Source organism: Dermacentor albipictus, chromosome 3 (genome assembly GCF_038994185.2).
Source record: "Dermacentor albipictus isolate Rhodes 1998 colony chromosome 3, USDA_Dalb.pri_finalv2, whole genome shotgun sequence".
Lineage (NCBI taxonomy): Eukaryota > Metazoa > Arthropoda > Arachnida > Ixodida > Ixodidae > Dermacentor > Dermacentor albipictus.
The window spans coordinates 81,234,010-81,251,026 of NC_091823.1; the positions used below are offsets into that span (position 1 = coordinate 81,234,010).

Consider the following 17,017-nt stretch of genomic DNA (forward strand, 5'->3'; position numbering starts at 1 on the left):
AGAAACAAATACGTACAGAACTCTAGAAAGTAGATCGCGTGTAATAAAGAAATTGTCACTTTTAGTACCTTGCAGTGAAGGTTTACGTTCTGTGACCCCCACTTGAGGGAGGCCAAAGCCTCCTAGACAGCAGGTCTGTGCACTCATCTTTACGACTTCATGCTACTTGGAACGAAATTTACATTGTCAAGCTCGACGTGACGAAAGCGGCGACATCAAAGCCACAGCGGCCTACTTTGGAGCGTCCCCATTAGATTCTATGGCAGTCACGTAAGGTAGCATAACGTCACGGATCGAAGTGCACCGGCCTTGTGCTATCTAGGAGGAGTTGGGGCAGCCACAAATTTTAATTACAGCAGAAAAATGTTACGCAGAAGATGCCACAAGAACAGGGGCCCTATAATGTAAAATAATTCCAATCTGTTTTGATTCCAATCTCCTGACGTCAAAGTTACGTAACTGCCTACCGACGCAAGCATCGGGCGAGAACCTGCCGCGTTGTTTGAACTACCCAATCAAACGCTCTCCTTGTTTATAGAAGGTCACCTTTGTTTCCTTTTAAAGCGAATATCATTGCCTACTTTGACACGTTTCTAATTGGCTTACAAGAGGCAAGGAGCACGCAGAAGTGGAGGGAGTTTCAGGGGGGCCGAGCTAGCACAGTGAAAGTAGATAACCGGATGAGGAGCGTGGTGCCCGCGTCTGCGATTGGCCCTCTTCCGCTTGCTGTGGCTAGTCAAAAAATCCCGGCGGCGTGCAACGGAAAGTTAAAAAAAAATTCACCGACGATCACAATGCTCCCTTATAATGCGAAATTTGAGCGCAGCTCTATGTGTGTTTTCATTTTGCAATATGACAGAGACAGATGTCGCTGGCGCGGACAATCTGTCTCATTCGGCACATTGCAAACAGGGCGAAGAGTGGCGCGACTGCCTCGCTAAGCGGTAGATCGCGAGAGGCAGCGCGTGGGCGAGGCGTCGGTGCGATTCACGGTCAAGTTTAGTTTTGTTTGGCATATTAAAGCAGATTAATTCGTACACGTCACTTTGACGTGGTGAGTTGCCGCCGTTCTGTAACGTTGCGGGGCCGAAAAGCGATATAGGCGCAACCCGCAAGCTTTTGACGCATACCGCAGGGCTTAAGACGAAAAATAAGTGTAGAATGATAACTATTACAGTGGACATAGCACCTTGCTGGTGAAGCAGCGCACAAACACGGACACAGTGAAGACACAGTCTTCACTGTGTCCGTGTTTGTGCGCTGCTTCACCAGCAAGGTACTATGATCACTCACCAACTAGCCCAACTTTCCACGTTATTACAGTGGAGCTGTTATACGCTAAGTTCTGGCGGTTCGTGTGCTTAGGCAAAAAAGATGGCGGCCAACCCAGAGCTAAATGAGCTAAAGCACAAAGCAAAAGCGTATCGTCGGGTACGCCTCAGCTGCGTTTAATCGCGAGAAGTGTCTAAACGGATTGAGATTAAAAAAAACGTTTCGTAATAAAGAAAGTAAAGCCGGAATAGACACCGTTTAGTATGGATTGCGGTTTGACGTCACGAGCTCTAGAGGCAAGCACGTAACCTTATCCAGTTCCCTTCCATTCGCGCACTGGGTAGGCCGCGTGCGATAAGGACTGCGGAAGAACAGCCTGCCTACAAAGAACACCGTCGTGAAGAGAAACGGGAATGTGCGCGGCGACGGCGGGCGGCACGTAATGCGAACGAAGATCGTGCCGCGAACGCCAAGCGTATGTACCTTTGGTTGGCTCACCCCTACCGGCTCCTTGTCTAATCGTAATTATGGGTGATTTCAACATCGATGCGTGTCGGCCAGACGGAAGGTGGTTCGTGGCGTTTCTCTTGGAAAGGTTCGGCATTCGATGTTACGCAAACATCAGTGTACCCACGACGCGTCATCGGTCGTGTATAGACCTCACATTGGCCAAGAACATTTCCAGTGTTGCCACAGAGCCAAGGGCCGCACATAGTGATCATAAAGCGATAGTCACCTTGGTGACTAAATAATAAATTTAAAAGAGCAAACAAAAGAAGGTTGAAAAAAATCATAAGTATGCAATTTAATCAAATAACAAAATCGCAAAAAGCCGTAATTCATTTTGTATGTCTTTATTTTCAATCAACATATTTATTATCACTATATATCACCATATATACAGCTCCGCTGCTCATCCGCCTTCACAGAGTGCAATGGCTCTGAATCTTTTTTCTTTTGCTTGGCCTAATCACGCATAATCAGATGAACAGCTATCGCGGTTTTCGGAACATCGTATGGCAGACAGGCGACAGACACGGGGTAGCCCGAAAAATGTTTGATCAATAGTGGAAGGCTGATTGCGTAAATGCAACAGAAACAGTTTGGAATAGCTTTACGTTATAGTGCTCCAGCTTTTCTACCAGAAGCTACAGATATTGGTTTAGATTCAGCCTATTGCAAGAACTCCTGTTTCTTCAAACTCTCACATGAACTGATACAAGTTCACCCAGCGTGAAATAGTTGCCCCACAACGCGCATGAATACGATTGCATTCAAAATCAAAGAACGATGCTGACCCGACTCAAAACCACGTAACAAATGCGGGAACCAATGTTCTGGTGCGACAGTCTAAGAAACGCTGTAATATTATTCGCGGTGTTTAACGTCAAGAAGCTGCGCAGTTAGTTATAGGGCACGCCGTAGCGGAGAACTTCGAAATAATTTTGAACACTTGCTAGCTGTTTAGATTGCACCCGAAGCATTGTAAACAAATGTTTTTGAATTCGCCACTAACCTGGTTGCGGCTGCGATGGTCCGGATCAAACCTGCAGCCTCAAAAGAGAGACAAAAGGGAAGGAAAAACAGAAAAATTAGCCAGTGTAAACCTTTAAGGCCGTGCCGAAACCCGTCTGGACCAGTGTCCTAGACCTTTCTCTTCTGCGAAGGGGCGTTTGTCCAGTTTTTTGAGTGCGGTCACGAGAACTTTTCTTGGCACATTGTAACGTGGACAGTCACAGAGGAGGTGCGCGATCGTCTCTTCGCAGCTGCAGGTGTCGCAAGCAGGGCTGTCGGCCACTCCAATGTGGAAGGAATAGGAGTTCGTGAATGGCACGCCGAGCCATAGGCAGCACAGAAATGTTGCTTCCGCTCGTGGCAACCCTGGTGGAAGACGGAGTTGCAAACTTGGATCCAGTCTGTGAAGACGTGCGTTCGTGAATTCACTGGGGTTCCACAGAGTTTGCGTAAGCTCGTGTGCGAGGGTGCGAAGACTTGTGGCTTCATCTGTTCTTGACAGCGGTGTAGATATAATCTTGGCGCCATCATGGGCCGACCGGGCAGCGTCATCCGCACTGTCATTTCCCGAAATTACACAGTGACCCGGTATCCACTGGTAGATTACATAGTGTCTCTTGTCGATTGCGCAATGGTGGAGTAGTCGGATGTCTGCGACTAATTGCACATTAGGTCCGTGGTTGAAAGGGGACAGCAGACATTGGAGTGCTGCCTTTGAATAACAAAATATGGACCATGAATTTGGTGATTTGGGACCACTAAACTCCAGAGCAGCACGGATAGCAGCGAGTTCTGCAGCCGTCGATGATGTAACGTAAGACGTCTTGAATTTGATGGTGACAGAGTGAGCGGGAAGTACCACTGCTCCAGCTGAACTTTTAGAGGAGACAGAACCATCCGTGTAAACGTGGGTGCATTCGTTGTGTTTGTCATGTAGGAATGAAAGCACGGTTTGTTGACATCTCCGTTTTCTTTTTGATGCCGGGAATGACAAGAAGGGCTTGGAGTGGACGCAGGCACCACAGCGGTAGAGACGGTCATGCTGCAGGTGTGAAGTTTGACGGTAAACTTCCATAGTTGGCGGCAATAATTCTTCTAAACGCTGAACGAGGTCGAGCGGCAGGAAGGGAAGTGAGATGATGCGATGGAAGACTGGTGAAGTGCCTGATGTGCATCCTTAAAGAGTCGACATGAATATGCATATTGATGGGGTGGTCATGCTCGATGGTTATTGTTGCTGCCGTTGATGCACAGCTTGGACGGCCTAGACAAATTCGCAGAGCTTGAGCTTGTACAGACTGGAGGGCTCGGAGGCTGATCTTAGCGGTCCCACCAAGTACAAGTAAACTGTAGAGTGCAGACCCAGGAACATTTCGTTGTCGAGTAGGAACATTGCACTCACAGACGCACACCATGACTTTCCTGCAAGAAATCTGAGCACGTCTGTTATCATCACTAGTTTCCTTTTTAGGTAAGATACGTGAGGACTCGAGGAGAGGTCTTGATCTATAATCACTCCTAGAAAACGGTGCGTCTTCTCGTAGGCAATGAGATGTCCATTAATTCTAACAACGTATGGCATCATTGCTTTGCGCGTGAATGCCACCACTTCTCGGAGGACACCTCCAAACCTCGTGCTCGAAGATAGCTTGATGTTAGTGTGGCCGCTTTTTGGAGTCTGACACGCACCTGTGGACGCGTCGCTCCTGATGACCAAATACGTATATCGTGTGCATATATCGACACATAGACGAATTGTGGAAGGGTATGAATCAGGTCGATGAGCAAGAGGTTAAGTAGAGTGGCGCTCAAGACTCCGCCTTGTGGTACTCCACGTTAGGTGTTATGTTGTTATGATGCACCATCCTCTGTTTGCACAAAGAATGACCTGTCCTTCATGTAGCTGAATATCCATCGAAACACAAGTCCACCTAGCCAGACATCACCCAAGGCGTCCAGGATGGCTCGATGTGCTACGTTGTCATAAGCGCCTTTAACGTCCCGGAACATCGCTGCTGACAGTCTCCTTAGGCTTATTTCGTGCTGAACAGACGAGACGAGATCTATGACGCTGTCTACAGAAGAGCGTCCAAGTCGGAAGCTTACCATAGCATCAGGGTATATCTTGTAGTGCTCTAGATACCCCACTAGACTTGTCAGCCCCATCCTCTCCATCATCTTACCTAGACAACTGGCCGGAACAATGGGACGATAAGACGCCACGTCTAGGGTTGATTTACGTGGTTTGAGCAAAGGCATAAGGCGGCTGGACTTCCATGCAGCTGGAACCACTCCTTCACGCCATGAATCGTTGTACACCTCTAGAAGAGCGTGCCGAGCTGTTTGACCGAGGTTGCCAAGAGCTGCGTATGTCACCCCGTCAGGCCCAGGTGATGAGGAACGTCTACATGCTGCCAACGCCACTTGTAACTCATCGATGGAAAACAGATTATCCATACGAGAATCCCGCCAGATTGGAAAGTCAAGGGCGTCATGCACGGGGAACGAGGATGGTAGACCAGCAACCCTTAAACAGAAATCGTCCGCTACGTCGATCTCTCGGCGACCTTGACAGAGAGCCAGGCATTTGAAGGGGTGGCGTTGTTGTGGTGACATTCGCAGACCGCGCGCCGTTCTCCATATATGTGATACGGGTTTATTTGGATCAAAGGAAGCACGAAAAGTTTTCCATCTTAGAGATTGCAGGTTGTTGATCCGATGATAGTTGATCTTCTGTATGCATATCGCCTCCCTTAGGTCGTTGATGGACTTGGTGCGCCTGTACCTTCGTTCCGCGCGACAACGAATTGCTCGAAGCCGCTCCAATTCCGCTTCGAATTCAGCAAGTTTAGGAATAGGCCTAAAAACTCTTGTGGCTTCTCGAGCAGCGTCGTTAATGAGGTCCTCGATGTTGCCAGGTGGACAGTGTTGGATCTTTTGCCAATTCTTCTCCATGAGCAATGAGTATTTAGGCCAGTCGATGCGTTGAAGAACTGTGGTAGAGTGTGACTTGCGAATGCCATCAATTTTAACATATGTTAGAACGTGGTCACTACAATGTGTTTCGTTGTCCGGAAACCATTTCACATTTGCACTGAGGCATCTTGAAACAAAAGTTGACAGAAAAGTATGACACGCATAAAGCAACACTAAGCCATCCTCTACCTCTCGTGTCACAGTGGGACATGCCCATACTGAAGGACTGGCTAAAAACGGCAACGACACTAGCGGCGCATAGTGGCTTGCTCAAAAAAAAATTGCGTAAAATATAGTTCACCATTCTATTGACATATCAGCGTTCTTTGGAAATATCTGCGAGCCGACATTATATGTTAAGGTTCTATGTGGGATCGTAGTAAAACATGCCCATTCTTGAGGACTGGCTGAAAACGGGCATATCTAGTGGAACATACAGAATGGTTCAATCAAAGAAATCCAAAAATCCAAAAATTTGTTGAATATAATTCAGCATTTCATTATCATATCGGTGTTCTTTAGTTATGCGTATGAGTTGACATTATGTGGTCAGGCTTTATGTTATGTAATAAGGTCTGTCTAATAAGGTCTAATAAGGTCTAATAATTAATATAACTATTTCCTGCATACTTGCTCAGCATACAAAGACTGAATAAGCCGCTATGCAGGTATTTTCTTATGCGCTTTGTATATGGATCCGCCATTATACTCGCCGAGATAGCGACCGACCCAACAGCAGCCGGGCAGCCACACTAAAGCGAGCAAAGTAAGCAAAGAAGGCTTCGCTGTAAAATGTCAGCATATCTTCTGACTGCATTGCAAGCAATGTTAAGGCGAATAAACAGACCAGTGCGGGGTTGTGTTTGAAACTCAATGTCCCTGTAAAGCTCAATTCGTGTAAAGCACCCTGCATTTAGCAGCTGCCATCGATCAGTGTATAGTCAAAGGTGTCCTTTGTGCGGCATTCGTGGTGCTGTTGAGTCTAGACGAAAACTCTATTTTGTCTGATGACTTTAAGAGTTAGGATTAACTTACTTGGCGACCGACAATGAACCAGATTTCAGGGCTGTATGTCCACGCCTTAGGGGCACAGCAGGCGAGCAAGTAGCGTCCGACCCCACAAAGCTTTCTTAAGAGGAGAAGTTTATATATTAAAGCGTTGTCTTCTGTTGGTATTAGCACTATCGTGAAGAGGCAAAGCTAGTACGCCGAATTTGTCGTCTTTATTTTTGGCCGTATGTTCGTTTGTGTATTTGCGTGCGTGCGTGCGTTTGTGTGCACGTGACTGTTTTTCTCGCATTGCACAGCTCTTTTTCTTTGGCCAGCACCTTCTTATGTTTTACCACCTTGATCTACAGTAATTTCTCATTCACACTCTGCCGCAGTCCGGTGCTACGTCGTGGTAACAAAGCATCGGATAACGATGGCGGCTAATTGTCATTCATGAAAGAGAGAGAGAGAGAGATTAACCCCTTTTTACAAACGTCAAAAACTGCCGACGTGGTGACAGTTTAATAATTACGAACTAGGCAGTGTGCAATGTCGCTCTATTCACAACATATTATTTTTCGCGGGAGAGGACAAAAGTTACAGCCCTGGCAATATATTTAGCGTAACACTTACCACCCCTGACAGTACATAAATAGACGTCGAAAATTTCGCAAGTGGACTGTGTCACTTTATTGGGCAAGATGTCCCGCTGCAGGCCAACGCACGTGAAAGTGTACCACTGCACGAGCGGTACCCTGCAGCAACACACGTGGGCTGAGCTGGTTGACACGATGCAAAGAGCCATCTTGCGACACCCACTGCCAAATGCCATCAGCTTTCCAAAGATTGTCGTGACCAACAGCCAGCTGTGGTATGACGCCAACCTCTACTGCCGGCGTTATCTGCCAGCACTCGCCGCAGACCTGGCCTTGCAGCTAACTAGGAGAGATCCAAGGTTTGTATCACTTACACCGTAATGGCTCGCGCGCTTTCGCTACACTAATAATTCTTGAAAATATGAAATATGCCAGGCTAGTGTCATCCTCAGAATTTGTTCCAAGCGAATGTGACCAGCGAAGTCACCGGCTACAATTTGCAAATTGCGCCATGTGACCTGATGTAACTAGTGTAAAGCTTAATTAGAGAAATATCAGCAATTCGTCAATTATGCTTTCAATGTTTTGTGCAGAGAAGTTCCAGAAATTTGAGTAATCCAGTTCGAGAAGTAGAATTGCGCTGCACGCCATGGGTGGCTTCCCGGTATGATGTGCAGGTAGTATTCTCGTCGCCCAGGAAGATGATGAGTTTGTGTAAATGGCTGAACGTAGAGAACAGTGAGGGAGACGTCCCCAAGGAAAGTGAAGGAAAAGAGCCAGCATCCAGTAGTTGTTTTACCCTACACACACACAGTAGCGCATAGATTGAAAGAGTGGCTTCCCGGTATGATGCGCAGGTAGTATTCTCGTCACCTAGGAAGATGATGAGTTTGTGTAAAAAAGTGAAAGTAGAGAACAGTGAGGGAGACGTCCGAGTAGCAGAATGTAGGGTCAGACATGTAAGGAAATTTGTTGAGTGCAACGTTGGAGTGGTAGGGTTCCTCTACATAGGACCGACGGGTAAGTGCCTCAACCAAACGCTTCAGGAGTCAGGAGCACAAGTGTTGTGTAGCAGAGTGGTAGTAGAAGGTAATTTCGCTCTCCACTGCTCTATGATTAATTGTACCTCGAATTAGGAGGACACTACAGTTCTCGCAAGCAGCAAAGACAGGCTTAGAAGAACAATTGTAGAAGCGTATATTATGCTTTCGGAAAAGTACGGCACGTACGTAAGTTCACCGTCTATCGCGCTCACAGAGAGTCTTTCCTGGGCAACCAGAGGAGAATTCCGGAGTGTGCACGAAACAAAGAATTTGGCTTAATCATAGGGAGGTACACTGCATAGGGAGGGTACGAATAGAGAAGTCTCACGCGTCAAGCTCCTTTGCGCGGTACTCTTTGCGCATGGCATTGTTGCCCACTTTGTAAACCCCCTTTTTGTTTTAATAAACAGTTCATAGCTGCGCTTCGTCTGTGCTGTTTTCGTCCCTGTATATGTTTCAACTTTGCAGCGCTGCTTTATAAGTATGACAGCGAAGTCGTATTTGCTTCGTTACCTCTGTCTCTTGCGCCTTTTAACTTGTTATTATTGATCACAATTTTTAGTGCCAAGCTTTCTTTGCCTCTTGCCCCATCTTGTGGGAGCTGGCAGCTGCAGTCTTGCCAAGTACAAGTTTGGCCACTGGGTATGTGCAATTGGGCATGTGGCACTTCGTATGTGAACATTTTTGTTCATTACCCAGAATAGGTGTGTACCGCTGATTAGTCGCCCGAAGAGGCAAGCCGGCAACGTAAATTGAAGAATTCAGGTACAGAGAAGTAAAGAAGTCGGCAGCAACAAAAGCAGCCATGTGCAGAGAAATAAGTGAAGCGAACAAAATGGAACCGGTGCGTGCATTAAGCGAGGACAGTAGACCCACATACAAGTGCACACATTTCAGTATATATCAATCAAAGCTTCGCTTATCCCCCATTTCCATGTATGCGTGGGATCCACCATTTCTTGTTCATTCTTGACACGTTAAAGTGTGGTTGCCATGTTAAGATACAAAAACTACAGGACAGTTATAAACTGCCCATTGGCTTCATAGCATTTAATAACCGCTTAAAATTGTCAATAGCCAGCTTTAGCGTGTCCGGTATTCCGTTAAACGCAAGTCGACTGGGCGTTTTGCCGGATGGGCAGAAGCCCAAACGTGAGTGGCCTGCACGGTGCAGCCAACTGGCGGTGCAGCGCAAAGCCAGACATACACAGAGTCAATATCGCAGTAAACAAGTGGGTTCTAGTTCGCTGCTGGTGTAAATTTTCGGCAGCGGCGTAATCGCGAACACGATTGAACTCACTTTTATATGGTACAATGTTGATGACGACTGCGTGCACACAGAAGTACGACACGTATGAAAGCACACTTAAGGCTTATATACCCATTGTTTCACAATGACACAGACCCATCCCGAGGAGTGAGAGAAGAATGAACAGATACCCAGTGACCCAAATTGATCGTTTAGGGCACTTACCCGTGCCACATACTCAGAGTCACGTGGATAGTAGAGGGAGAGAGAGAGAGCAAATGATAAAGGAAAGGTAGGGAGTTTAACCAGGACTGAGCCCGGTCGGCTACCCTACAGTGGGGAAAGGGAAAAGGGGACGGAAGGAAAGTAGTCAGTTGTCCCTTTGCCTAGTAGAGGAAAGTAGTCAGATTCTCTACTAGGCAAAGGGACAACGAAGACAGCCAAACCCCGGGCAAGAGACAAAGAAAGCTTCTCTTTAAGAACTTGACACAGTGCCACGTACGTATATACCAACATTTCTTACAACGGGGGGCTCACTGATATAAGTTTATTTTCTTCAACACTGTTATTCCGTAGATTCGTGAAGAGTTACAAGAAAGTTCGTAAAAGTATGGATGCTGCACGCTACTTCGTGATTCACGGATGGCTTTTCAGAACGACCAATATCATGAGGCTCATGCGTGACCTCACTCCCAAGGATAAGCAGGCAAGTCAAACAATAAAGAACATGTCCTTATTGCCGAAGTACGACATATATAGCGAACAGACCACAATATCGTCTTAGAGGTGGGTGCCATAAAAATCCCGCGGAAGGAAGCTGGGTAAAAGCCACCTCCTCATTAAATTTCCTTTTGCCCATTAGGAGCCTAGCCTAAGACACAATGGCACTCAAACTGCTGGTTGCATCCATTCTACCACAAATTCCGCAATTTTTTTTATGCGAAGCATCTCTTGGCGAACATTTGCCACTTCGACAGTATCTATCTACCAATCTACGTAGCCGCCTACATGTTGGTGCTCCCATGGTCGTTTCGTTAACTTGGTATATACCAACGTCGGCATAGTATGACAAGGGCGTATGACGAACATAAATGATAGCTCATGACATGAATGTCATGACACACGTGTCATTTAGGTACTGAAACAGCCGCCTATGTCTTGGTATGCAACAAATCTGGCATAGTATGACAAGAGTATATCACGAACATAAATGATAGGCCATGACATGAATATCATAACATGTGTGTCATGTAGGTTATGAAACATCCGCTTATGTCTTGGTATGTACCAAAATTGTCATAGTATTGCAAGAGTGTATGAGGAATATACATGGTAGGTCATGACGTAAATGTCATGACATGCGTGTCATGTAATTCATGAAACAGCCTCCTACGTCTTGGTACATGCCAAAATTGTTATAGTATGACAAGAATGTATGTCGAATATAAATGATTGGTCATCACATGAATGTCATGATATGCGTGTCACGTAGGTCATGAGAGAGAGAGAGAGAGAAAGGCAAAGGAAAGACAGGGAAGTTAACCAGAGATTATCTCCGGTTGGCTACCCTGTTCTGGGGGAAGGGAAAGGGGATGCAATAGGTGAGAAAGAAAGAAGGATAAAAAAAGGAAAAAGAAAAAAAACCTAAGCACACACACGCACGTACACACGAACTATTTCTGTGGGCACTGTCACGCAACCCGCAAAGGCATTCCTAGTCTTACGCAGTGTCACCGTACAGTCCTGCGCCACACAGTGTACTGTCACAATTTGTCAGAAAGTCCCGTGTCTTTCAAGTATCGCAGCAGCGCCTTCATAGCGGATCGCGCTGATGTTCGCGTAGGCCAGGTTCCGAGGATCTTGTCTTCTGTCATTGGGCGCTTGTCCAGTTTGTCTAAGGTGGCTGAGAGGACAGTTCTTTGTAAGTTAAAACGAGAGCACTGACAAAGAAGATGCTCGATCGTTTCGTTGCACCCGCAGAAGTCACACAGTAGGCTGTTGGCCATTCCGATAAGGAAAGAGTAGGCATTTGAAAATGCTACTCCAAGCCATAGACGGATAAGAAGGGTGCAGTCACGTCGTGGAAGCTCGGACGGAATATGGAGCTGTAAATTAGGGTCCAACGTATGGAGGCGTGCACTTGTGAAATCGGATGAATTCCACTGGGCTAATGTCAGGTCACGCGCAAGTGTGGCAAGTTTTTTCGCTGCGTCGGCTCTCGAAAGAGGAATGGCAACGCAGTTGACGCCGTCATGGGCAGATCGGGCAGCTGCGTCTGCTCGATCATTGCCATGTATGCCACAGTGACTAGGCAACCACTGATATATTAGATCGTGTCCTTCGTCAACTAGTCGATGGTGGACTTCTCTGATCTCTGCGGCGAGCTGCTCATGTGATCCATGGCGCAGTGCTGAGAGTACACTCTGTAGGGCTGCCTTGGAATCACAGAAGATTGACCATGCCTGGGATGGTTCCTCCTTAATAAAATGAAGAGCCGCACGCAGGGCTACGAGTTCAGCAGCTGTCGTTGATGATACATGTGACGTCTTTAGCTGTATCTTGACGGATCTTCTTGGTATCAGCACAGCGGCAGCTGCGCTTGCAGATGTAACTGAACCGTCGATGTAAACGTGTACGCGGCCACTGTGCACCTCATGTAAATGTTCTAACGTGGCCTGCTTAAGGGCAAACGAGGACATGTTGGCTTTCTTCATGATTCCTGGGATGGTGAGGCGTATGTCAGGTCTGTGCAGGCACCATAAAGGTAAGGATGGTCTTGCTGCAGGCATGTAGTTCGATGGCAATGAGGGACGATTGGCATCAATTAAACGACTGAAAGTTGTGTGTGGCCTTTCTGTGGGTAGAGCGGCAAGATGGTGAGAAGGTAATCGGGCAACGTGCCGAATATGCGCCCTGAGGGCGTCGGTTGCCAAGTACGTTGATATTGGGTGATCTCGAGCTATGACGATCGTTGCCGCTGTAGACGCACACCTCGGAAGACCGAGACACGTCCTTAGGGCTTGAGCTTGTAGTCCCTGGAGTACACGCAGCTTTGTTTTGCAAGTGTTGCCAATCACAGGGAGGCTGTATCTTGCGAAGCCGAGGAACAAGGCGTTATACAGCTGCAGCATTGACCGCACCGAAGTGCCCCATGACTTTCCGCCGAGAAAGTTGAGAAGATGTATTATTGTCAATAATCTCTTCTTCAGGTATGAAACATGCGGGCTCCATGATAGGTCTCGGTCAATAATTACCCCTAAAAAGCGGTGTTTTCGTGCATTTGCTACTGCTTGCCCATTGACCTTTACACTGTAACGCTTGATTTCCTTCCGAGTGAATGTAACAAGGCAGCATTTCTCTGAAGACAGCTCTAAGTTCTGTTTTCGCAAGTACAGAGATGTTATCGTAGTTGCCTTTTGCAGCCGTGCTCGTACCTGCAGCCGTGTTACGGCAGACGCCCAAATGCAGATATCGTCGGCATATATTGATGCCTGAACTGTGTTGGGCAAGGACCGGACTAGGCCAACGAGCACTAGGTTGAAAAGCGTCGGGCTTAACACTCCGCCTTGTGGTACTCCACGGCACGTTTGGTGTTGAGTCGTGGCGCCATCCTCGGTCATCACGAAGAAATGGCTGTCGGTCAAATAACTGCACAGCCACCGAAAAGTGCGGCCACCGATTCCGGCTTCAGTAAGAGCATTTATAATGGCATAATGTGCTATATTATCATAGGCGCCTTTTATGTCTAGAAATAATGCAGCAGTGAGTCGTTTCCGGCGTTTTTGATGCTGAACGAATGTAACCAAATCGATGACATTATCTATGGATGAGCGTCCACGCCGGAAGCCAGCCATAGCATCTGGGTACACGTTGTAACTTTCCAGGTACCATTCCAGGCGAGTCAAAATCATTCGTTCCATTATTTTCCCTATGCAGCTGGCCAGAGCGATGGGGCGGTACGATGACAAGTTTAACGGTGATTTGCCAGGTTTGAGAAGTGGAACCAAGCGGCTGCATTTCCAGTCACGTGGAACCAAACCGTTGCGCCAAGACTCGTTGTAATGGTTTAGTAGCATGAGTCGTGCTGTCTGCCCAAGATTGGCGAGCGCCGCATAGGTAACCCCGTCCGGGCCAGGTGACGAAGAGCGCCTGCAAGTCGCCAGTGCCGCTTCAAGCTCCTCCAGCGAAAAAATTACATCCATATGGGAATCCCGTGGCACAGGAGTAGCACATGGTGTAATTGCGCGTTGGAACTGCAAGCTGGAAAGTCTTGAGCAAAATTCTTCAGCAATGTCAATTTCGCTGCGACCTTGGTGCAAAGCGAGGGCTTTGAAAGGGACACGCTGTTGTGGTGATACGCGAAGCCCACGCACGGTTCTCCATATGTGAGATAATCGCTGACGTGGATCCAAGGACTCACAGAAACGTTTCCATCTTTGAGATTGTAGTGCATCGATGCGACGTTGAATCTTCTTTTGCATCCGCCTTGCCTCTCGGAGATCATAGATGGATTTAGTTCTCCTGTATCTTCGTTCAGCCCGCCGGCGAATTGCTCGTAGTCGCTGCAGTTCTGCTTCAAATTCTGCATATTTCGGGAAAGGCTGGAAACTACGCGTAGCCTCTTGCATGGCTTTTTGAATTTCGTGTTCCGGACTTGAAGGGTTCCCTTGCTGACATACTCCCTCCATGTGCGACCGAAACGCCGACCAGTCAATTCGCCGGAGCGTCATGGAGGAGTATTTCGATAGTCCCTTGATCTTCAGGTACGTCGGAATATGGTCGCTTCCATGTGTTTCAATGTCTGTAAACCATTGCACGTTTCTTTCAAGAAGCCGAGAAACCAGGGTCAAGTCTAGGCAGCTGCTGTAGGTAGGCCCGCGTAAATATGTCGGACTACCATCGTTGAGGCAGTAAAGGTCGTGCTGTGTGGCAAATGATGCTATTCGCCTTCCCCTGGAGTCCATCTTCAGGCTTCCCCAAAGCGGATGGTGAGCATTAAAATCTCCTGTGAGAATCGTAGGGCCGGGTGTCGCTGATAGCACGTCGTGTAGTCGTTTAGAGTCGAAGCCACTTGAAGGAGCAATGTACACAGCAACGAGTGTGAACGTAAGCTTATTCGATTTCACGATTAAACAAACGTACTGGTTGTCGTCGTGAGGCGGAACTGGGTGCAACACGTAAGTCAGATCACTTCTAATATATACAATTACCTTGCTTACATCACCACAGGTAGAGGACATGAATGCCTCATAGCCAGAAATACGTATAACATTCTGCACGTTCGGTTCGCAAATTACAAGGATGGGAAAACGGTTTTCGAAGACAAAATGTCTAAAATCTGAAATTCTTGATTTGAGACCACGGGCATTCCACTGCAGTAAAGATGCTTTCTTGACTTCCTTGTGGAAGGGCAGCGAGGGGCGGGCCATGGTGCTATGCGATGCTTTCAAGTACTGGAGTCAGCGCGTCCAATACTTGCAGTGCGCTACGAGCAGCTGGAGTGTCCATGTTCGTCAGTAGCAGACGCATGACATTCGTGAGCGATTTGAGCACGTAGGTCACGAAACAGTGGCCTACGTCTAGGTGCTCTCATGGTCGTTTCGTTAACTTGGTACGTACGAAAACCGGCATAGTATGACGAGAGTGTAAGACGAAGATAAATGATAAGTGAAGACATGAATGTCAATACATGCGTGTCATGTAGGCCATGAAGTAGTCGCCTACGCCTTGGTGCTATCATGGTCGTTTCGTTAATGTGATACGCGCCTCGCATACTGCTTTTCATAACATCGATTCCCACAGGGCGTGTGCCGGCTTTTTTTTAATTCAGCCGAATCTTCTAAGCTGCTGTGATTAGTTAAAGTTATTATAGGCTCAAGCACGCACACGACAAAAGCAGGCGGGAGCACTCATATGCAGCTCAGTGCCCGGTAGCTTTGTTACATTGGAGTTTAGCTGCACCATAACACGACGGAAAGGCACAGCAGATGCACTTCGTTGCGCGCAATTTCAGATGCCGAAGCAGCTACCGGTATTTAATGTGAGCCGAGGTTTTTATTTTGCAGATGTTCAATGTTGATATGCGGAGCCTGGACTGGTATGCGTATTGGGATCAATACTTGCTGGGAATTCGCAAGTATATATTCAAGGCCGAAGATTCAGAGCTTCCAAAGGCACGGAGGCACTTGACACGGTGAGCATATTTGTACATACAACATGTGGACTGCCTGTTCGACGACTTGTAGAACAGGCAGTCAGTATTGAATGTGGCCGGCAGTATTGGAACACAGGAACACAGGAACAGGCAGTATTCGATGTGGCCGGTCCTTCTAAAGCGTTAGCTTTTCTTACCTCACTGCTCAATTTCACGCTGTTGGCGCCGTGCGCAACCGAGAGAGGTGAGGGAAATTATAGAGGTGCCACAAGTTGCTTACATTCAAAGAAGCACCCGCGGCGCCACGAACAGCCCACCAATGACAGATGAGTGTTCGGTGAGAATTGCGCCTGAAGTATCTTGGAAGTTCTGCCACGTCGCAATCACGCCTCGGCTTCGCCTTCGTGAGTCGGTGGTGGCACGGGCGTTTGCCATCGCGGTATACTTTAACGGGATGGTGTTTAACATTACGGCGTCGGGAGGGTCGGCAGCAGTGCCTCGTTCCTCGCGCTGCGGTGCGCACGGCGCTATACTCCGTTCCAGACATCAGGCGCAACGCTGTGGAGGCTAGAGAGACATTCTGCAGTGGCTGCGTCTGCACTTAGAAATAGTTTGCTGTTCTTGATCGTAACTGTGCGAAAATGTTCTTTACAGACGCTCAGTGTTAAATGAAAAACGTTTTAATCTTTAGAAACAAACAAACTGTGGTATGCGGTTATCTAATACGTTGCTTTAGATCAATTTGTTTTAAATGCAAAGCATTTCGTGGCAAACATTTGCCATTTTGACAGTATCTATCAATCTATCTATCTATCTATCTATCTATCTATCTATCTATCTATCTATCTATCTATCTATCTATCTATCTATCTATCTATCTATCTATCTATCTATCTATCTATAGGCGCCTAGTCTTGGTGATCTCATGGTCTTTTCGTTAACATTGTATGTACCAAAATTGACATAGTATGACAAGAGTGTATGACGAACATAAACGATAGGTCATGACATGAAAATTATGACATGCATGTCATGTAGGTCATAAAACAGCCACCTAGGTCTTGGTATGTACCAAAATTGGCATAGTATCACAACAGTGTATGATGAACATAAATGATAGGTCATGACATGAATGGCAATAGGTGCGTGTCATGTAGGTCATGATATAGCCGACTACGTCTTGGTGCTCTCATGATCGTTGCGTTGAATTGGTATGCACCAA

The 17,017-nt window shown here is 47.1% G+C and overlaps 1 protein-coding gene and 1 long non-coding RNA gene across 4 annotated transcripts in view; one reads left to right on the plus strand and one right to left on the minus strand.

Moving 5' to 3' along the window:
* Positions 1 to 17,017, minus strand: part of LOC139057431 (uncharacterized) — a 327,910-nt gene that overhangs the window by 290,694 nt on the left and 20,199 nt on the right. The gene's annotated exons all lie outside the window — the stretch shown is intronic.
* Positions 1 to 17,017, plus strand: part of LOC135898951 (fatty acyl-CoA reductase 1-like) — a 49,853-nt gene that overhangs the window by 30,009 nt on the left and 2,827 nt on the right. For 2 of the 3 annotated variants that reach the window (XM_065428221.2, XM_070535658.1), the window contains exons 10-12: positions 7,469 to 7,708; positions 10,218 to 10,347; positions 15,707 to 15,834. In XM_065428221.2, coding sequence (XP_065284293.2) covers positions 7,469 to 7,708; positions 10,218 to 10,347; positions 15,707 to 15,834 — 498 coding nt within the window. The remainder of the gene's footprint in view (positions 1 to 7,468; positions 7,709 to 10,217; positions 10,348 to 15,706; positions 15,835 to 17,017) is intronic. The other variant, XM_070535659.1, reaches the window with a different exon arrangement.